General features: G+C 41.4%; 1 protein-coding gene across 1 annotated transcript; it reads left to right on the top strand.

Annotated features, from left to right (window-relative positions):
• The first annotated feature begins 689 nt into the window (after nucleotides 1-689).
• Nucleotides 690-21808, top strand: LOC115668657 (uncharacterized). Its single transcript, XM_056309631.1, has 11 exons — nucleotides 690-1720; nucleotides 4379-5489; nucleotides 5711-6124; nucleotides 6292-7908; nucleotides 8112-8620; nucleotides 10706-10739; nucleotides 13565-14079; nucleotides 16933-18043; nucleotides 18265-18678; nucleotides 18846-20423; nucleotides 20628-21808. Exons 1-11 carry the CDS (start codon nucleotides 1236-1238, stop codon nucleotides 21138-21140), a joined length of 8301 nt encoding a protein of 2766 aa, XP_056165606.1. The 5' UTR covers nucleotides 690-1235; the 3' UTR covers nucleotides 21141-21808.
• Nucleotides 21809-23668: the final 1860 nt, after the last annotated feature.

Below are 23668 nucleotides of genomic sequence, written 5' to 3' on the forward strand. Positions count from 1 at the left end.
TTGCAAAGCATTCAAATGTTTTCCATATTGTGTGTATCTTGTACGTGTCAAATTTGTGTCTAAATTCGTGATCATGTATATTGAACTGGAAATTCTCCATAAATAAGCTATGTTTGTAATATTGGAATCGAGCAATTCAATCGTTCCATCGCCCTTCTCATTTTCTAATAACTTTGTCTAAATATGACGCCTAAGATAATTGAAGTTCTTCCTCCTTGCGGACCCCAAATGGAATCTAAGGAGAATTGAAAAGCGAGCGAACATTAGAGGAATGGTGATAGGTGGAGAAATCCCGCGAACCACGCAAAAGCAACGCAATCACGCCAGCCACACAAAAGCAAATCAATGAATGAATGGTCTCTGTTCTTTTGCCAAGGGCGAGGCAAAGCAATAGTGCTTAGTACTAGGTGTGATGATAACGAGAACTTATTATACTAGGCGTACTATGTATATATGTTACTGTGTTAAATTTAGAGAATTGAAAATAGTGGGATGTTTCCGACGTGGGTTTCAAAAATTGAACGATTTCAATTCACTTTAGCATATGTATGAGGTCAAAGAAATACTTCAAGAATGTAGGGTTGTTCACTTTATACATGTATAGTGTAGACAATCATATGCTTTTTCCCTTGAATTTCTGTTCACATCTTCGACTCGGTCTTCATTCACCAAAGATGATGTGATGGAACTACAAGTTCCATTCAGTGAACAGTCTCTCGCTCAGCCAAAGTCTCCTCCTTTGATGCATTTCTATGACCTTGGGAAGCAACTGGCTCCATGGAAACTGATCAGACAAAGCTTTCACACCCTTCAATGAATCAAAGATGCTTTCCTTGGTTCTAACTTTCTTTCTGGTTGGGTAACCTTCCTTCCCCATCTGCCCTGTCCGATCACCTGTCACTATGGTGACGGCAGAGCTGACGTTGTAAGAAGAAAATGATACTTCGCTTCGGTTTCGAATTCTTCTTTTTCGCCTCACAAGGTCGAAGAGAGCGCTCTTTTTACCTCTCTGGTTGAGTACCTTCAATCGAATTCCCTGCCCGGTCACCTGTATTCTTCGTTGATTCGAGGTAAACTGCTTCTTAATAGCCTAATCCGCGTATTCCTTCAAACTCGGCAAACTCTGATCGTAGTTTCCGTATATAAGATCTCATATGTAGCCAAGTTACACTCATTTCGCATGCCCATCTTTCTCAACTTTTAGCAACGATTCAACCCTCCCCAGAAAAAAAAAAATGGAGAACGACGTTGCTGCATCTACTCAACCGGATCTGAGGCTGAAGTGGGACGTGTTCCTGAGCTTCCGAGGCGCAGACACGCGCATACCCTTCATCGACCCTCTCTACGACGCGCTCCGAAGCAAAGACATCCGGGCCTTCCGGGACAACGAAGGCATGAACCGGGGCGACCAGATCTCGCCGACCCTGCTGACGGCGATCGAGGACTCCGCCATGGCGATCGTGGTGTTATCGCCGGACTACGCGACCTCGAGCTGGTGCTTGGAGGAGCTGGCGAAGATATGCGAGTGCGGGAAGCTGATGATCCCGGTGTTCTATCGGGTCGAGCCCTCGGACGTGAGGTATCAGAAAGGCCCGTTCCAGGGCTCGTTCGGGCGTCATGTGGGGAGGCACGGAGATGCGAAGGTTTCTTCTTGGAGAGCTGCCATGACACAAGCTGGTGGAGTCTCCGGTTGGCACTTCAGGGGCCAAGACGATCAGAGGTAAGAGATGTCGAGCCGTTTTCTTTCCTTCCCCCAACGTAAGTGAGAACACCCAAACATCATCCATGTTGTCATGTGTACCCTAAACAAGACCATCCGTAAGACGAGGAATTGAGATTAATCTCTAAATTTTACTTACTAAGATACTTTCATCTCTTTTCTCCTCTTTTCTCCATCATTTTGGTAAAGTTTGATCGAAAAGTCGAGGTGATTGAATCTACATCCGTCATTATGGGTCGCTAATGCGGTGATGATTAATTTACATAGGATAAGCTTACATGTTTAATTTCTCTTTAAATCTCAACAACTGAATAATCCATATGTCGACCTGTGGTTCCTGAACAATCAACGGTACCGGAAAATGTTCAATTAGCCTTAAACCTATTGCACGGATATCAATTCAATATTAAACTTTTCAATTTAGCCAATCTAGACCTAGATCTTTGCGTGAAATTTCAATGTAGTGCTTCTGGCCAAATTACACCGAAAATTGATGTCGTGACACACCGCCACGTTAGCGATTCTGGGAAAAATTGACTGGACGGATTATATTGGAGTTTGGTACAAAAGTTTAGGACTAAATTAGTAAAATAGAAAAGTTTAGAACTAAATTAATAACTGTATAATATGTTTAGGACAAATTGGGTAACTGTCCCTTCACCGGTGAGGTGACAACACAAGGTACCTTGCCGATGCACCTGGTCCCAAAACTATAGGGTTAGTCATATATACTGATCTCTTTGAAGGTATACTACATTCTATTAATGATTGGTTGATGTCAATTAAACCTTTCATGCGAAACTAACTTTTTCCATTTATTGTTTCCTAGTACAAATTCGATAGATCATAGCAATGTCAGTAATTATTGCTTTGCCTATAGAGAGGGTATACTTGGGGGCTAGGCTTATAAGTAAAATTTGAAAGCTCATATAAGCACACCTAGCTCAGCCTTGTTCACGAACTCCACAATTTGGATTTTTATTTAGTAAAAAAATGCAAATGTTGTAGTTGAGAAATTGGGCTCTGTTTATTTCGCGAAAAATACTTCCGGCAAAACATTTTTCCAATTTTCCGTTGTTTGGCTCAAGGAAATGAATGGATTAAGGAAAACAATTTCCGTCAACTGAAAAAAGACCTTTAAATAGGGGAAAATAACTTCCGCTATCTGAAAAACAGAAATCATTTTCTGCACTTTTTGAGACAAGGCCCTAGCTCCATTCCTCTCGTTGCACGCCTCCTCCTTCCTCCTCTCTGCCTTCTCGCTCATCTCTCTCCACCTTCAGAGCTTCTCCTCCTTGTTGTCTCTTACTTCTCTTCAGCACCAAATGAAATCTGCCATATTTGGACCAAAAAGAAAATCTGCCATATCACTTTATGAGCACATTTAATATATCAATTTTCGAATTTCTAACATTATTTATATCCCCGACTTTCTCTATGTTAGGACACCATATTCTATATGTCCATTATCTAAGTGTCCTAGTCTGAATATTATATATCTAGGAAGCCAACTTAAGTGAGTAAATTTCGAGTATAGGAAATACACCATTAAACTCATGGATCAAGTTCCAACCAAAAAAAAAAAAATCATGGATCAAGTAAAATGCAAGTCTAAATATAGTAAACGATTTAATTATTTTTTTACTTAGAGGTGTACTCATCAAGGAATCGAACTTGTGATGTGCATCTAATTTACACTAATCAGATCCTTAATCACTAAGCCAACCTCATGGGTCAAATATAATGATGTTATAGCCGAGTTTGTTTCTTTTGCCATACTAAGGATGTATTTGGATTGACTTTTACTTACTATGTTTTGCTTAATCAGAATTTTTTTGCTCATACACTTTGATTTTTATTAATCGAAAACACCTGAAATTTTTACACTAGATAACAACAAGTTGATTCACATATGATTCTTTCATGATTTTTTGAAATGTGAATAAGATTTTTAAGTTTAGCGGAAAAGGAAAAGGCACCCATAATTTTAAAGCCAATATTGGTGGAGAAGATGCACCAATAATTGTGTGTGCGGTCTTGGAATGTGTAGAGTTAAAGCATGATGGATAATTCCACCATCAATTTAATAAAAAAGCTTATGCATTCAACTTTAAAGAGTTAGTTTTGTAATCAAATTCTTCTTGGTCTCTGTAACCCAAAAATGATGACGTGCATTCAATTTTTAAAAGTTCGTCGATTTTTTCAATTTAAGAACGTGCATTTTTGTTCTTCTCCGCAACAAAATCGGTAATTTTTTTTACCAATGATTCTTTAGGTTAATACCAAGAAAAACCCCAAACTGGTACACCAATGACAATTTTACCGTCCGTTAGTTTTCGTTTAATTTTACCGTCAAATTTTTGAGTTGGATAACACGTGACAGTTCACTGGTGTACCAGTTTGGGGTTTTATCCTCCGTTTATAATAGGTATATCGGTTTGTGATTTTTCGTGGTATTAATCCAATTTAACGGAGGGTAAATTTGTTAGAAATGTACCGGTTTGACAGCTATATATATATATATATATATATATATATATATATATATATATATATATATGTATGGGCCTTTGCAGATTTGATTTATAATTCCTTCCCGCCACTCATCCACTCCATCCTCGCTCGTAATGTATTCTCGACTTGAATCTCTTATTGCAGAGAAATGTCGCTGTTGATTCAAAACCTCGTCCGCAGAATTATGGATGAACTGAACAATGTTCCGCTCAACGTGGCTCCGATCCTCGTCGGACTGGATTCTCACATCGAGCAACTCCTCAGTGTGTTGAGCGTCAAATCCGGCGGTGTCAAGTTTCTTGGATTGCACGGGTTCGGCGGTGTTGGCAAAACCACCCTTGCCAAATTGCTCTACAACAAGCTCGTCGCGCACTTTGAGAAACGCAGCTTCATCGCAGACATCAGAGAAGCTTTCATGCGGGGCGATGGCTCGATCTCTCTCCAGGACAAGATCCTACGCGATCTCTCGCCCAATATGCCACCTTTGAATGATGCCACTTCTCACAAGAATGCGATCAGGCAAGCCCTTAGCGAAATGCGAGTCCTCCTCCTCTTGGATGACGTCGACGACGCCAGTCAGCTCAACATGTTGATCAGCGGTAAAGAATGGTTCCACGAGGGAAGTCGAATCATAATCACGACCAGAAATAGAGAAGCTTTGGTCGCAAGAAACTTTGAGATTGAGCTTTACGAGGTGCGAGAGCTGTCCTCCGAAGATGCGTTGCGTCTGTTCAGCTACCATGCATTGAAGAGAGAGAAGCCAATGGATGAATTCATGGCGCTGTCCAAGCAAATCGTGTCTCTGGCCGGGAATTTGCCGTTGGCTTTGGAGGTGTTCGGCTCTTTTCTGGTCGACAAGAGGAGGAAAATCGAATGGGAAGACGCGGTGCAGAAGCTGAAACAGATTCGCCCTAATAATCTCCAGGACACGATGAAGATCAGCTACGAAGGGCTCGACGAGGAGACCAAGCGCATATTCCTCGACGCAGCTTGCTTATTTGTTAAGACGCATATGACGAGAGAGGAAGCAATAGAAATATGGGAAGGTTGCGGCTTCACGGCTGAGGTTGGGCTCAGAGTTCTTGTCTCGAGATCACTTATCAAGATCATGAAGGACGACGGTACGCTGTGGATGCACGATCAGCTTAGGGACATGGGGAGAGAGATCGTGTTACTCGAGAATGCTCGTGATCCCGGCGCACGCAGTCGACTGTGGGATCGCAAGGAAATCTTGGCTGTCTTAAAAAATGGATCAGTATGGAAATTTTGGGCCATCACGCCTTTTGCTTCCTCCGTCATTAACACCATTGCACACACGTCCCATGTCGTTCTTCTTCATTTGGTAGTTACTAACAGATATGAATTTGACAAAAAAAAACCATTGGTCAAATTGCAAACTATTCCAATTGGTGTAGATTTATCTTTCTTCCTACTAAGCAAGCTTTTAATTCAAGACCCATACTTTTGCCATCACAGGGGACAAGGAACATAGAGGGGATCGTCCTGGACTACCAACATAAGCCGTTTGTGACGGACCCTAGCAGCGAGAGACTGTCACGAGACAATTTCATGAGAACGCCCAATCTCGCTTCCGCCATTCAATGTTTACAAGAGATGTTCAGGAAATTTTTTGATTCTGGAGCAGACAGTGAGAACGAGGCGGTGCTTCGTGCTGAGTACTTTAAACCAATAATTAACCTGAGACTGCTTCAAATTAATCATGCCAAATTGGAAGGGAAATTCAGGTTCCTGCCTCAGTCGCTGAAATGGCTGCAATGGAAAGAATGTCCCTCGACCATTCTTCCTTCTGATTTTTTACCACGAGATTTGGCGGTCCTCGATCTGGCAAGCAGCAAGATTGAACGCTTGTGGAAAGCCAACAGTAATAAGGTGAGTCACGGTCTTGGTCACTCTCTAACGATACAATAACTATAGACATGTTACGTCAGTATACTGTTTCAATGCTTCTGTACCATTTGATACTGCCTATATGTTTTTGCTACCATTCATATGCTTCAGCAACTATTTATGATGGGATAAAATTTCATATCCACCAGGCTGGGGAGAACTTATTGGTTATAAATCTTCGTGGCTGCTGTAATCTTGCTAGTATTCCAGATTTATCAGCAAGTCGAAGCTTGAAAAAACTTGTTCTCGAGCGGTGCACGAGATTGACCCAAGTTCCCGAGTCAATCGGAAGTCTGAATGCTCTGGTGCACCTAAACCTTGAAGGATGTTCAAAGCTTGTTGGACTCCCAAAAGACGTAACCGGGCTCAAGAATCTGGAAGAACTCATTCTCTCCGGTTGTGCAAATTTGAAAGAACTACCAGAGGATATAGAGAGCATGGAATCTTTGAAGTTACTTCTCCTCGATAGAACTCCTATAAAAAGTTTGCCCGAAAAGATATTCCACCTCACAAAACTTGAGAAGCTTCATCTAAATCAGTGCACTTCTTTGAAAAAGCTACCCAATCACATTGGAATGATGGCTTCTCTCAGAGAACTCACTCTTAATGATACTGGAATAGAGAAGCTACCTGATTCGGTGCGGTCATTGCGGAAACTTGAGTTGTTGAGCCTTATGAGGTGCGTCTCACTGACTGAACTTCCTGAATTTGTTGGCGACTTAGAATCGTTGAAAGAATTGTTCATTGATGGAAGTAAAATCAGAGAACTGCCTGCTTCCATCGGTTCTTTGCTGTACCTAAAGACCCTTTCGATTGGAGATTGTCAGTTTTCAAGGCATTGTCCTGACTCAATTAAAGGATTGCATTCGCTCACAGAGCTTAGTCTAGGTGGACCGTCAATCACAAGTCTACCGGCTCAACTCGGAGCTCTGAAGATGCTTAGAAGGTTGGAAATCCGGGATTGCGAATCACTTGAAAGCTTACCAGAATCGATCGGAAGCTTGTGGAATCTCACTACCATGATCCTTTACAAAGTGAACATAACAGAGCTTCCGCAGTCGATAGGAAATTTGGAAAATGTCGTCATGATGAGGCTTAACAACTGTAAACGTCTCTGCAAGCTTCCGCCATCCATGGGCAAATTGAGATCATTGTACCACCTGATCATGGAGGAGACCGCAGTAACAGAATTACCAGAAACCTTCGGGAAGCTCTCAAAGTTAGTGAGGTTGAAAATGGGCAAGAAACCGCGTTCCACGGTTATTCCTGAGGGCAACACAGAGACAGAGAATCAAGATCTGATTACAGAGGAAATTCCTGGGTCGATGCTTCCATCTTCATTATCGAATCTATCTTGGCTTGAAGATTTGAATGCCCGTGCTTGGTACATGCATGGAAAAGTTCCTGATGATTTCGAGAAGTTGGTATCGCTAGAAACTCTAAATCTAGGATACAATAACTTGACGAGCCTTCCCACGAGCCTGAAGGGACTTTCCGTCCTTAAGGAGCTTCTGCTACCTCACTGTAAGGAGATCAAGTCTCTTCCGCCTCTTCCATCGAGTTTGGTAGTGGTTAATATCGCAGGCTGCGTGGCAATGGAGACAGTCTCTGATCTGTCTGAATTGGAAAACTTGCAAGAGCTGAACATGGCGAATTGTGAGAAAGTGGTGGATGTTCCAGGACTTCAGTGCTTGAAATCCTTGAGAAGGCTATACCTGACTGGATGCCATGCGTGTTCCTCGGTAGTAAAGAGGAGAATTTCTAAGGTTATTTCTCTCTCTCTGTCTCCCCCCTCAAAATATGCATCTACACTGTTCAGGTCCGAAAACTCTGGAAAAGGAAAATTATATGCACCATATCCTCAATTGCACGAAAAAGTGGTGAATCATGCCATGTGGGTATAGCAGTCATGCAGTCACTACTAATGGACATGTTTATATAGCAGTCACGATGGTTTGACATTTTGCAGGTTTCTTTGAGGAATTTACGCGTTCTCAGTATGCCAGGGAGTGAAATTCCAGATTGGCTAAATGAAGAGGAAGTGAGCTACACGGTACGCAAAAACCGCACGCTCAAGGCTGTTCTCATAGGTGTAGTCGTTGCCATCACCAGTGACTTCCCAGAATCTTTGAGAGATCATATTCCCACACTCGTGGATATCCAGGCAAATATACTCAAAATGAACACGCCTATCTTCAGCACCACATTGCCATTGAAGGGAGTTCCTAAATTAGACGAAGATCAGGTTCATTTGTGCCGGTTCTTGGATTTTCATCCGCTGGTTTCCAAGTTGAAAGAAGGGTACAAAGTTCAGGTGGCAAAGCGGAACCCACCATTCATTCCCGGAATGCAGCTGAAGAAATGCGGGGTACGTCTGATTTTCGAGAGAGACGATGAATTTGAAGGAGATGAGCAGCAACTAGATGATGGCTACCAGTCCTTATCCGAAAAGCTTGCCCGGTTTTTCAACAGTCTGTAGTAGCCAGTTCGCTTTGGTTTAAAGTTAGCCTCTGGAAAATGGAAGCAGAAAACGGTGCCAAAGATTGAAGAGAAAGGGAACGGGCTTGCTCCTGTCAATTTGAAATTTCATTCCTGGAAATGTAATCTGAAAATACCAGAAGCTTCCTTGTAGACTTTGTGATGAAGATGAACTATAGAACATCGTTATCTCCCGTTCTTTTATTTTAAAGCCCTTTTCTTTTGACCCAGAGAGTTCCACTTTTCTTCTATTGCAAAGTTTGAGCAGGGGACAACTCTTTCTTTCTCACTAGAAAAAACAAAGGCATAATGACTCGAATGATTTCTAAACTTTGACTTAACACGTAATGTGATCCTTAAATTTTTAATTTGTTCAATGTGATACTTGAGCTTTAGCATATTGATTAAAGTGGTCCTTAAATTTTTAATTTATTGAATGTGGCTCTAAACTTTTGTTACATGTCCAATGTAGTACCTTGACTATATGAAAATGTTCAATATAATCCATAAATTTGAATTAATGGAATGATTATCTTGAACATATTTATATAGTTCAATGACTACATTGAACATGTACCAAAAGTTCATGGACCACATTGATCAAATTAAAAGTTCAGGGCCTATATTGCACGTTGGATTAAAGCTCATGGATCACATTAAACAAATTACAAGTTTAGGGAACACATTACACATTGAGGCAAAGTTTAGGGACTATTCGTGTCATTTTCCCAAAAAAGAATAGGGAAAATGGAAAAATCAAAACTTGGTCATAGTCTCATGACCAAGCATGTGATAGAAAAGAGAAAAAAAAAAGTAAATATTGAAGAGGTTTCATGGTTAACAAAGGGTTAATACCACGAAAAACCCCAAATCTTTATATCTGCGACAATTTTATTCTAAACTAATTTTTTTACCTCAAAAAACTTCAAACTGGTACGCCTGTAATAATTTTACCCAAAACTAATTTTTTGCCATTAATCACCGGATACTAACCCTAACTTGGCCTAGAAATCATTCTGATGGAAACTTCCTGACTCAATCATCTTCTGCATCAACGTAGGAGCACAAGTGTCGACTGCATTTTGATTTCCCACACTGTATCCAGTACATATCATGTCTGTGTCCTCCCCTTTTTTCAATCATTGAGTAAGTACGGCTTTTGGAACACGAATATCTCTTTGCGATGTCACCCCCGATCTAGATCACATGTCAAAGGACTCGTCAAACAATTCGATGAGGTTACGTCAACATCGAAAGAATCTCGAGAGATCCGATATCGATTTCCAGGCCATCCGTTAGGGATACCCCAGTTGCCGAAACAGCACGACTACTTACTAGTCACTCGAATGTACTTTGATGCATGAAAATCATCTGTTCCTTCGTTGTACTCCTAATTGAACCTCATGAATAAATCCGCAAGGGCTTCGAAAGGTAGGATGACCCCGTTTAGGGAGACAGTGTCGGCACGAAATCGAGCTGAATATGAGAAAATGGGCTTACTTGGAGTCCCCCTTGAAGGAGGCCCATGGGACTGGTTGTCCTTCCCAAGCCCAAGCCCTGCCCCTGGGATGGGCCCAATCTCAGCGACCTCTAGCACAGGTTCCACGCTGCTTTCCTAGTTTTCCTTTAGGCCAACTCCCAAAAAAAAGAAAAACCCACTTCCACGACGTTCCAGGAATAAAAATATCCTGACATTTCAGACGATCAAAAAAAAGAAATGCACGATTTTTATGTGGACAAAAATACCCAGTTGAATTTTTTCGTCCGTGCATTTTGCTGCGGCACATGATGTGGCTGACAGCGCTGCCACGACATTGTTGAAAAGGACACGTCGGCACGAGCGAAGACGACGCCTGCGAGACGCAATAGCAAAAGCCCGAAACACCGTTTCTCCGAAAACGTTGCCGTTTTCGGTTCACGTAGGTTTCAGGAGATCGTTGTAATTCTTTCTCTGTTGATTCGTTGCCTTAAAACGTCCCCTAGTCAGTACCACATCGAGTCACTTCGATGGAAAGATTTAAAGGGGGTGTACTTTTTACCTCTCGGCAAAAAACGCTCGTGACATTTTTTGGTTCGTTTACACAGTCGTGGCATATTTGTCCTACAAGCAAAAGTTCAGGTATTCTTTTTTTTTTTTTTTGAGATTTGGCCGCTTTTCTTACCTCCTATGCAACTGTTGTGGCATTAATAAGTAAAACAAAGAGGGTTGGGCTGACCAGAGGTTCTGAACGTTTACAATATCTTAGTTAAAGGAAAATCGACTATTCGAAGTGATTAGGGCACGTAAGCAACAAATAGACGTGTCATTTCCTTCAATCTAAAACGAGAGATTGCGCACTGGAAAAATTGAGAACCTATGGTTAACCTGATTAAAAACATTAGAGATGACATCGACAGGAAGTTCGTGGTCCGATGCTGATCTCACGCCCACATATTTGTTCGCGAGAGTTCCAGTCTTCGCATGTGAATGCTCGAGTCGCGGAAATGTCACTGTCATCATCAATAATGAGGTGCGTGGGTGGGTGGGTGGGTGGGGGCGGGGGGAGAGGGAAAGTCAAGATGTACGACGAGTTCACATGTTCACATGTAGAGACTAGAACTTTACACGGCCAAGAATTCGAAATACAGGGGGTTGTTTCATTTGAGGAGTTGCGTACGCCTTTCGACCTTCGAGTCTGAAAAAGCGGTGGGTGTTCGAAGAGTCAAGAAAGGAACTGCGTGGGAGGGATGCAGACGAAGATTCTCGACGACGTCAGTCCCTTTCTTGGCCACCACCGTCGTCATTCTCTCGACGGAATATTATTAGGGTTCTTTCTCGAGACAATGACGTTCCTTCTGCTCTGTGGATATACCGCAGTTCGGGATGGCATATGCTCGCATAACTCATAACCCCCCTTCTCCTTATGGAAGGAGCGTGGAATTGTTGCATTACGTGCCATTGCTTTTTGGCCAAATGCGGGCATCGGTCGGATTCAATTATCGGATACCGACATTTTTCTATGTATTCTTGAGCTCGTGCAATCATAGTCCATGATGCTAGATTTTCTCTACTGAAAGCACAGTTGAGGTAAACACATGATTATGCTCTGTTTTAGAGTTTCCTCTACTTCCTAAGACGAATAAAGATGCGTGTATGCATTTATGTCCGCGCGGCGCACCGTATAATTTTCATCCCCTATTTCACTAATAGAGCCCTGCGCTAGAATGGAAGTCCACCTTGTTTTACATGTGAATTTTCTCTATAATCTTTTTTTCTTTATTGGAATCACGAGTGACCTTGTCAAAGGTTTTAGAAATATATGTAGAATCACGAGCAAGCTTTTGTTCATCAGTAAGATCACATGCCAGCATGAAGGCCTTTCCATGGATTGAACTGGAGCGTCGTACAAGCAGATTAATGAAAAGCGAGCTATCGTAGGTCAGCAATGTTAGTAGCTCGGTTAAGATGACCTTCTTTGCTCACCAAAAGAAAGAACAGGATAAAAATTAAAAAGAGATTACGTCCTTTGAACTTATGATTGTCTAGGTGCGCGAAGATAGAGAGAGAATGAAAAGAAAAATGGGATTAGGGTTTTGGTTAGTGTGTATATAATTTTCACAAAAGGTGAGCATTTTCGCTAATTCAAGGTATTTGTGGTGGCGTGACTTAATCGGGATCTTCCATTTGGTTGCTAATGCATTGACCATCTAAGGAAATTTACCTCCCTAGATTTAGAGGATCTCAATCTCGAAAAGTAAAATTGTATTATGCATTTAATGTAAGTGAGCAAGTTCATTCATTAGCCGTAAAACCAAACTTACAATCAATTCATAGATATATGTCACTGCAAGCATGCAAGAAAAATAATTGTATCATGAGTTGTTGCTCTCATATGGTGGTCATGCCCTACCTTAGGCCTAGCTACAATGAGCTGCTACCAATATGTCTTATCTCGAACATTCGAAAAAACCTCCGATGTAAAAGTTACCAAACAGAGGAGTCTCCATATAGGAAAGATGAATCTAGTTCACAAGTAATACAAAATCCTCTTTGACATGCTAAGACAACTTCACAGGGATGACGAGCCAGATGGGAGGAACCAAATGCAGCACGAACTTATCAACTTGATTCTAGTACCATGTTAAAGCACGAGAGTCTTCAACCTAAGGCCTAAGATATCATATGGAGATGAAACATTTGTGATTACGGTCCTTCACATTCTCTCCATGGAATGAATGGCTCACATAACTCACTTTGGTCACGTAAAACTTTCACGTGGCAAGTGAACAGCACCGTCCAGAGCAGGTTCTCAGGCTCGCAGTGTACCTCAAGGCTCAAGGTCAGTAAAGTTTTTTTGCCCTTATTCTCTACCAAAAGCCGGGACCTCTCGTGTCGTTTCTCCTGTTTCCATCTTCGACTCAGTCTTCACCAAAGATGATGTGATGGAACTACAAGTTCCATTCAGTGAACAGTCTCTCGCTCAGCCAAAGTCTCCTCCTATGATGCCTTTCTATGACTTTGGGAAGCAACTGGCTACATGTAAACTGACTAGATAAAGCTTTCGCCCTCCTTCAATGAATCAAAGAAGCCTTCCTTGGTTCTAACTCTCTCTGGTTGGGTACCCTTCCTTCCCCGTCTGCCCTGTCCAATCACTTGTCACTATTGTGACGGCAGAGCTTACGATCTAAGAAGAAAATGGTATACTTCGCTTCGGTTTCGAATTCTCATTTTTCGCCTCACAAGGTTGAAGAGAGCGCTCTTTTTACTCTCTGGTTGAGTACCTTCAATCGAATTCCCTGCCCGGTCACCTGTATTCTTCGTTGATTCGAAGTAAACTGCTTCTTAATAGCCTAATCAGCGTATTCCTTCAAACTCGGCAAAGTCTGATAGTAGTTTCCGTACATAAGATCTCATATGTAGCCAAGTTACACTCATTTGACATGCCCATCTTTCTCAACTTTTAGCATCGATTCAACCCTCCCCAGAAAAAAAAGATGGAGAACGACGTCGCTGCATCTACTCAACCAGATCTGAGGCTGAAGTGGGACGTGTTACTGAGCTTCCGAGGAGCAGACACGCGCAGACCCTTCATCGGCCCTCTCTACGACGCGCTCCGAAGCAAAAACATCCGGGCCTTCCGCGATAACGAGGGCATGAACCGGGGCGACCAGATCTCGCCGAGCCTACTGGCGGCGATCGAGGACTCCGCCATGGCGATCGTGGTGATATCGCGGAACTACGCGACCTCGAGCTGGTGCTTGGAAGAGCTGGCGAAGATATGCGAGTGCGGGAAGCTGATGATCCCGGTGTTCTACGGGGTCGAGCCCTCGGACGTGAGGTATCAGAAAGGGCCGTTCGAGGGCTCGTTCGGGCGTCATGTGGGGAGGCACGGAGATGCGAAGGTTTCTACTTGGAGAGCTGCCATGAGACAAGCTGGTGGAGTCTCCGGTTGGACCTTCAGGGCCCAAGACGATCCGAGGTAAGAGATGTCGAGCCTTTTTCTTTCCTTTCCCCAATGTAAGTGAGAACACCCATACATCATCCATGTTGTCATGTGTATCCTAAACAAGACATCCGTGAGACGTGGAATTGATATTAATCTCTAAATTTTACTTACTAAGATACGTTCTTCTCTTTTATCCTCTTTTGTCTATCATTTTGGTAAATTTTAATCAAATAGTTGAGGTGATTGAATCTACATCCGTCATTATGGGTCGCTAATGCGGTGATGATTAATTTAAACATGATAAGCTTACATGTTTAATTTCTCTTTAAAAAATAACAATTGAATAATCCATATGTGGACCCGTGGTTCCCGAACAATAATAATTTAGTGAGTTCTTGTGGATACCGCTCAGCAGAAGGGGAAAATGTTTAATCAATCTTAAACTTATTATGCGGATATCCATTCAATCTTAAACTTTTCAATTTTGTCAATTTAGACCTAGATCTTTGCATGAATTTTCAATGTAGTACTTCCGGCCAATTTTCGCCGAAAATTGATGTCGTGACACATCGCCACATAGGACGCCCGGCGATGATTGGACCGCCACGTTAGCAAACTAGAAGGATTACATTGAAATTTCGCGTAAAAGTTTAGAAATAAATTAGCAAATAGAAAAGTTTGGAAATGAATTCACATTCATATAATAGATTTATGACAGGTTGTGCAATTTTCCCTTCAATGGTACGGTGACGACACAAGGTATCTCGCCGGTGCACCTGGTCCCAAAACTATAGGGTTAGGGGGTCATATATACTGATCTCTTTGAAGGTATATATATACTACATTCTATGAATGATTGGTTGTTGTCAATCGAACCTTCCATGCGAAGTTTAACTTTTTCCATTTATCGTTTCCTAGTACAAATCCGATAGATCATGGTAATGTCAGTAATTATTACTTAGGCTATAGAGAGGGTGTACTTGGGGGCTACGCTTATAAGTAAAATTCGAAAGCTCATATGAGAAGACCTAGCTTAGCCTTGTTCACGAACCCAACAATTTGGATTTTTATTTAGTAAAAAAATGCAAATACTGCAGTTGAGAACTTCAGCTCTGTTTATTAAAATATTTTTCGAATTTTTCGCTATTTGACTCAAAGAAATGAATGGATTAAGGAAATTAATTTCCGTCAACTGAAAAAAGGCCTTTAAATAGGGCAAGAAAACTTCTGCTTTTTAAAAAACAGAAATCATTTTCCCTACTCTTTGAGACAACGCCCTCGCTGCATGCCTCCTCCTTCCTCCTCTCTGCCTTCTCGCTCATCTCTCTCCACCTCCGGAGCTTCTCCTCCTTGTCGTCTCGTACTTCTCTTCAGCACCAAATGAAATATGCCATATTTCGACCAAAAAAAAAAATTTCTGCCATATCACTTTATGAGCACATTTAATATATCAATTTTCGTATTTCTAAAATTATTTATGTTAGAACACCATTTTCTATATGTCCATTATCTAAGTGTCCTAGTCTGAATATTATATATCTAGGAAGCCAACTTAAGTGAGTAAATTTCGAGTATAAGAAATACACCATTAAACTCATGGATCAAGTAAAACGCAAGTCTAAATATAGTAAACAATTTAACTATTTTTTTACTTAAAGGGGTACTCATCAAGGAATCGAACATATGATGTGCATCTAATTTATACTAATCAGATGCTTAATCACTAAGCCAACCTCCTGGGTGAAATATAATAATGTTATAGCCAACTTAGTTTCTTTTGCCAAACTAAGGATGTATTTGGATTGACTTTTACTTACTATATTTTGCTTAATCAGAATTTTTTTGCTCAAACACTTTGATTTTTATTAATCAAAAACACCTGAAATTTTTACACTAGATAATAACAAGTTGATTCACATATGATTCTTTCATGATTTTTTGAAATGTGAATAAGATTTTTAAGTTTAGCGGAAAAGGAAAAAGCACCCATAATTTTAAAGCCAATATTGGTGGAGAAGATGCACCAATAATTGCGTGTGTGGTTTTGGAATGTGTTGAGTTAAAGCATCATTTATAATTCCTCCATCAATTTAATAAAAGCTTATGCATTCGACTTTAAAGAGTTAGTTTTGTAATCAAATTCTTCTAGGTGTTGTAACCCAAAAATGATAACGTGCATTCACTGTTAAAAGACCGTCGATTTTTTCAATTTAAGAACGTGCCTATTTGTTCTTCTCCACGACAAAATTGGTAATTATTTTTACTAATAATTCTTTGGGTTAATACCACGAAAAACTCAAAACTGGTACATCAGTGACAATTTTACCCTCCGTTAGTTTTCGTTTAATTTTACAGTCAAATTTCTGAGTTAGATAATACGTGACAGTTCACGGATGTACCAGTTTGGGGTTTTACCCTCCGTTTATTATAGGTGTATCAGTTTGTGATTTTTCGTGGTATTAATCCAATTTAACGGAAGGTAAATTTGTCACAAATGTACCGGTTTGGAGTTTTTTGTGGTTAAAAAAATAGTTTGAGGTAAATTTATCACAGGTGTATCAGTTTGGAGTTTTTTATGGTAAAAAAAATAATTTTGATTAAATTTATCACAGATGTACCAGTCTGGGGTTTTTCGTGATATTAACCTTTTTTTTTACGGAATTGTAGGATGGTCTTTATTTTTCGAACGTGTTTCCCAGTGAAAATAGATGTATAACTTTAGCATATGTGCATTCACGTCCCGATTTGACAGCTATATATATATATATATATATATATATATATATATGTATGGGCCTTTGCAGATTTGATTTATAATTCCTTCCCGCCACTCATCCACTCCATCCTCGCTCGTAATGTGTTCTCGACTTGAATCTCTTATTGCAGAGAAATGTCGCTGTTGATTCAAAACCTCGTCCGCAGAATTATGGATGAACTGAACAATGTTCCGCTCAACGTGGCTCCGATCCTTGTCGGACTGGACTCTCGCATCGAGCAACTCCTCAGTGTATTGAGCGTCAAATCCGGCGGTGTCAAGTTTCTTGGATTGCACGGGTTCGGCGGTGTTGGCAAAACCACCCTTGCCAAATCACTCTACAATAAGCTCGTTGCGCACTTTGCGAAACGCAGCTTCGTCGCGGACATCAGAGAAGCTTTCATGCGCGGCGATGGCTCGATCTCTCTCCAGGACAAGATCCTACGCGATCTCTCGCCCAATATGCCACCTTTGAATGATGCCACTTCTCACAAGAATGCGATCAGGCAAGCCCTTAGCGAAATGCGAGTCCTCCTCCTCTTGGATGACGTCGACGACGCCAGTCAGCTCAACATGTTGATCAGCGGTAAAGAATGGTTCCACGAGGGAAGTCGAATCATCATCACGACCAGAAATAGAGAAGCTTTGGTCGCAAGAAACTTTGAGATTGAGCTTTACGAGGTGCGAGAGCTGTCCTCCGAAGATGCGTTGCGTCTGTTCAGCTACCATGCATTGAAGAGAGAGAAGCCAATGGATGAATTCATGGCGCTGTCCAAGCAAATCGTGTCTCTGGCCGGGAATTTGCCGTTGGCTTTGGAGGTGTTCGGCTCTTTTCTGGTCGACAAGAGGAGGAAAATCGAATGGGAAGACGCGGTGCAGAAGCTGAAACAGATTCGCCCTAATAATCTCCAGGACACGATGAAGATCAGCTACGAAGGGCTCGACGAGGAGACCAAGCGCATATTCCTCGACGCAGCTTGCTTATTTGTTAAGACGCATATGACGAGAGAGGAAGCAATAGACATATGGGAAGGTTGCGGCTTCAAGGCTGAGATTGGGCTCAGAGTTCTTGTCTCGAGATCACTTATCAAGATCATGAAGGACGACGGTACGCTGTGGATGCACGATCAGCTTAGGGACATGGGGAGAGAGATCGTGTTACTCGAGAATGCTCGTGATCCCGGCGCACGCAGTCGACTGTGGGATCGCAAGGAAATCTTGGCTGTCCTCAAAAATGGATCAGTACGGAAATTTTGTGCCATCGCGCCTTTTGCTTCCTCCGTCATTAACACCATTGCACACACGTCCCATGTCGTTGTTCTTCATTTGGTAGTTACTAACAGACATGAATTTGACAAAAAAAAACCATTGGTCAAATTGCAAACTATTCCAATTGGTGTAGATTTATCTTTCTTCCTACTAAGCAAGCTTTTAATTCAAGACCCATACTTTTGCCATCACAGGGGACAAGGAACATAGAGGGGATCGTCCTGGACTACCAACATAAGCCGTTTGTGACGGACCCTAGCAGCGAGAGACTGTCACGAAACAATTTCATGAGAACGCCCAATCTCGCTTCCGCCATTCAATGTTTACAAGAGATGTTCAGGAAATTTTTTGATTTTGGAGCAGACAGTGAGAACGAGGCAGTGCTTCGTGCTGAGTACTTTAAACCAATAATTAACCTGAGACTGCTTCAAATTAATCATGCCGAATTGGAAGGGAAATTCAGGTTCCTGCCTCAGTCGCTGAAATGGCTGCAATGGAAAGAATGTCCCTCGACCATTCTTCCTTCTGATTTTTTACCACGAGAATTGGCCGTCCTCGATCTGGCAAGCAGCAAGATTGAACGCTTGTGGAAAGCCAACAGTAATAAGGTGAGTCACGGTCTTGGTCACTCTCTAACGATACAATAACTATAGACATGTTACGTCAGTATACTGTTTCAATGCTTCTGTACCATTTGATACTGCCTGTATGTTTTTGCTACCATTCATATGCTTCAGCAACTATTTATGATGGGATAAAATTTCATATCTACCAGGCTGGGGAGAACTTATTGGTTATAAATCTTCGTGGCTGCTGTAATCTTGCTAGTATTCCAGATTTATCAGCAAGTCGAAGCTTGAAAAAACTTGTTCTCGAGCGGTGCACGAGATTGACCCAAGTTCCCAAGTCAATCGGAAGTCTGAATGCTCTGGTGCACCTAAACCTTGAAGGATGTTCAAAGCTTGTTGGACTCCCAAAAGACGTATCCGGGCTCAAGAATCTGGAAGAACTCATTCTCTCCGGTTGTGCAAATTTGAAAGAACTACCAGAGGATATAGAGAGCATGGAATCTTTGAAGTTACTTCTCCTCGATGGAACTCCTATAAAAAGTTTGCCCGAAAAGATATTCCACCTCACAAAACTTGAGAAGCTTCATCTAAATCGGTGCACTTCTTTGAAAAAGCTACCCAATCACATTGGAATGATGGCTTCTCTCAGAGAACTCACTCTTAATGATACTGGAATAGAGAAGCTACCTGATTCGGTGCGGTCATTGCGGAAACTTGAGTTGTTGAGCCTTATGAGGTGCGTCTCACTGACTGAACTTCCTGAATTTGTTGGCGACTTAGAATCGTTGAAAGAATTGTTCATTGATGGAAGTAAAATCAGAGAACTACCTGCTTCCATCGGTTCTTTGCTGTACCTAAAGACCCTTTCGATTGGAGATTGTCAGTTTTCAAGGCATTGTCCTGACTCAATTAAGGGATTGCATTCGCTCACAGAGCTTAGTCTAGGTGGACCGTCAATCACAAGTCTACCAGCTCAACTCGGAGCTCTGAAGATGCTTAGAAGGTTGGAAATCCGGGATTGTGAATCACTTGAAAGCTTACCAGAATCGATCGGAAGCTTGTGGAATCTCACTACCATGATCCTTTACAATGTGAACATCACAGAGCTTCCGCAGTCGATAGGAAAATTGGAAAACGTCGTTATCATAAGGCTTAACAAATGTAAACGTCTCTGCAAGCTTCCGCCATCCATGGGCAGTTTGAGATCATTGTACCACCTGATGATGGAGGAGACCGCAGTAACAGAATTACCAGAAACCTTCGGGATGCTCTCAAAGTTAGTGAGGTTGAAAATGGGCAAGAAACCGCGTTGCGCGGTTATTCCTGAGGAAATTCCTGGGTCGATGCTTCCATCTTCATTATCGAATCTCTCTTGGCTAGGAGAATTGAATGCCCGTGCTTGGTACATGCGTGGAAGAGTTCCTGATGATTTCGAGAAGTTGGTATTGCTAGAAACTCTAAATCTAGGATACAATAACTTGACAAGCCTTCCCACAAGCCTGAAGGGACTTTCCGTCCTTAAGGAGCTTCTGCTACCTCACTGTAAGGAGATCAAGTCTCTTCCGCCTCTTCCATCGAGTTTGGTAGTGGTTAATATCGCAGGCTGCGTGGCAATGGAGACAGTCTCTGATCTGTCTGAATTGGAAAACTTGCAAGAGCTGAACATGGCGAATTGTGAGAAAGTGGTGGATGTTCCAGGACTTCAGTGCTTGAAATCCTTGAGTAGGCTATACCTGACTGGATGCCATGCGTGTTCCTCGGTAGTTAAGACGAGAATTTCTAAGGTTCTCTCTCTCTCTCCCTCTCTCTCTCTCAAAGATGCATCTACACTGTTTAAGTCCGAAAACTCTGGAAAAAGGAAAATTATATGCATCAAAACCTCAATTGCACGAAAAAGTGGAGAATCATGCCATGTGGGTATAGCAGTCATTTACTCGCTACTAATGGACCTGTTTATATGGCAGTCACGACGGTTTGATCTTTTGCAGGTTTTTTTGAGGAATTTACGCGTTCTCGGTGCGCCAGGGAGTGAAATTCCAGATTGGCTAAACGAAGAAAAAGTGAGCTACACGGTACGCAAAAACCACACGCTCAAGGCTGTTCTCATAGGTGTAGTCGTTTCCATCACCAGTGACTTCCCAGAATCTTTGAGAGATCATATTCCCACACTTGTGGATATCGAGGCAAAAATACTCAAAATGAACACGCCTATCTTCAGCACCACATTGCCATTGAAGGGAGTTCCGAAATTAGACGAAGATCAGGTTCATTTGTGCAGGTTCTTGGATTTTCACCCATTGGTTTCCAAGTTGAAAGAAGGGTACAAAGTTCAGGTGGGAAAGCGGAACCCATCATTAATTCCCGGAATGCAGCTGAAGAAATGTGGGGTACGTCTGATTTTCGACAGAGACGATGAATTTGATGGAGATGACCAGCAACTAGATGATGGCTACCAGTCTTTATCCGAAAAGTTTGCCCGGTTTTTCAACTGTCTGTGTTAGCCAGCCAGTTCGCTTTGGTTTAAAGTAAGCCTCTGGAAAATGGAAGCAGAAAACGGTGCCTAAGATTGAAGAGAAAGGGAACGAGCTTGCTCCTGTCAATTGAAGTTTCATTCCTAGAAATGTAATCTGAAAATACCAGAAGCTTCTTTGTAGACTTGTAATGAAGACGAACTAGATGTTGTCTGGGTCCGCCTTATATGTGGGGCCGAGCTGACAAATAAAACAAAAAAAAAACAAAAAGTCAAAAAACAAAAAAAAAAGGAAAAAGGAAAAGAGCAGCTTCCTGCGAGAGGTGAGCCCCAAGAAGAGAGAAAAAAAAGAATGAGAGAGAGTGCCCTCACCATGAGGTGCACGAAGGAAAGAAGGGAAAGAAGATTGCGGCTCCCGATTCGAAAGCCAAACGTTGACGGAATTGGTTCAAATTTCAGTATGTTGTGCATGAGACCGAGGGCTACGAGTTGATTGATTTCATTGATTAAGAACTTTCTCCGAATTCTCCAATCGCGGTTAAGGTTTTTTGCTTTATTTATGTTAATCCATCTTTGGTGATGAAATACTGTTGTATTGTTATTCTTGAGCCTCTAGTGTGTGAATCGAGAAGAACACCTGGTGTATTCTACTATTCTTTGTCATTAGAAGTTTTTGGGCCGTTTGTGATTTTTCCCGCATTGTATTTTCACTTCCACGTTAAATCTTGGTGTTGGTGTTGTTGTTGTTGCATTTGTCTCCTTATCATATTGGCATTATATTTACGTATTGCGAGGTTTTATTGCTGAAATATATTGTTGGTTGTTGTTGGGGATAAATTGATTTTGGTTGGTTTAATTTTGGGGAAGAAATTGATCTTGAATTAGACGAATTGTTGCCTGATTCTCCCCAACAAAGTAGTATCAGAGCTGTGATTCTAGTATCAAATGGAGGAAATTAGTGGCACCATGGTTTTAAGCTAAATGCCTTGAATTACTATTTGGAAGTCTTGGATGGAAGATATGTTATATTGCAAAGATTAGTATAATCCCGTTGATGGTGATGAGGCTAAATGAATAAAAAAACGGTTGGGTTTATTCGATAATGGATTGATGAAAGTGTGTTTCATCATGTGACTCAAGAAATGAAAGCGATACTTTGTGGAAGAAATTACAAGATCTTTATGAGAGGAGAACCTCACAAAATAAAGCCATTTCAGTTAAAAAACTTGAGATACAATGAGGGAAGTAATGTCTTGGAACACTTGAGTGAATTTTTCAAGATGTTGTAAATCAATTGACAAATATTGAGATTGGCCTTGGTGATAAAATGCAATCATGTCTATTACTTGGTACTTTTTCTGAAAGTTGGCACACCTTAGTTTCGGCGTTAAACAATTCAGCTCCTTTTGGTGTGCTTTCTATGAGCATGATTAAAGAAAGTTTGTAATAAAGAAACAATGAGAAAATGCTAGAATTATGTTTCTAAATCGGAGGCTCTTGTTATAGAAAACAAGGCGATAAGTCAATCAAGAAAGTTTCAAAGTAATTATAACATAGGCAAGCCAAGAGGAAGGTCAAAATCAAGGCCGAGGAGAAGTGTGAAGTGTTATAATTGTGGCAAGATGGGACATTATCCTAAAGAATGTTAGCTACTAAAGAGAGATAAATCCTGTGATAGAAATGGAGATCAAGTAGCAATTGCATTTGGTTGTGATATTGCGTTCATTCGTGACGATGCTTGTGTGAACTTTACATGCCAAGACTCTAGCTGGGTTGTATTCAGCAGCTTCATTTCATGTCACCTCACGACGTGACTATTTTACATCCTTTTGCAACGGTGATTTTGGTTGTGTTAGAATGGGAAACATCACTAGTTATCGACATGGGAGATGTTTATTTGGAGATCGATGGTGGATGTAATTTGTTTTTGAAAAATGCGAGACATGTTTCAGACATTCGACTTCACTTGATCTCCATGGGTGCCTTAAATGATGATGGTTACTGCAATTCCTTCTATGATAGCAAATAAAATTGACTAAATGTTCCATGATAGTGGCTAGAGGTGTAAACGGTTCCGTTTGGTTCGGTTTTCTTGAAAAATCGAATCGAACCGAACCGAACCGTTAAGGGTGCCCCCTTGAATTGAACCAAAACTCGCTTGAGCTGAATTGGAACCGAACCGATAAACCGATTTGGTTCGGATCAGTTTTTGGTTTCTTCTTCTTCTTTTTTTTTTTTTTGCTTTTTATTCATGGCTCGATTTTAGGGTAAAAACAGAAGTGTTTATTTCAGCTTGGTTCGATCCGAACCGAACTGAAATAAACCAAATTGAAAAAAAAAATTGGTTAATTTTGATTATCCGAACCGAAATTGAAACCGAACCGAAATGCACGAAATTTTCAGTTCAGTTCAGTTTGGTTCGTATCTCAGTTCGATTTTTCGGTTCGGTTTCGACACCTCTAATAGTGGCTAAGGGCCAAAAGACATGCACTCTTTACACCATGCAAGCCAAGTTGTTTAGGAGAGAGGTAAATGCAGTGGAGGACTCCTCAATTGACC

This window comes from Syzygium oleosum, unplaced genomic scaffold (assembly GCF_021117445.2).
Source record: "Syzygium oleosum isolate NSW1041296 unplaced genomic scaffold, Sole_v2.1 Sole_v2.03, whole genome shotgun sequence".
In the NCBI taxonomy this organism is placed as follows: domain Eukaryota; kingdom Viridiplantae; phylum Streptophyta; class Magnoliopsida; order Myrtales; family Myrtaceae; genus Syzygium; species Syzygium oleosum.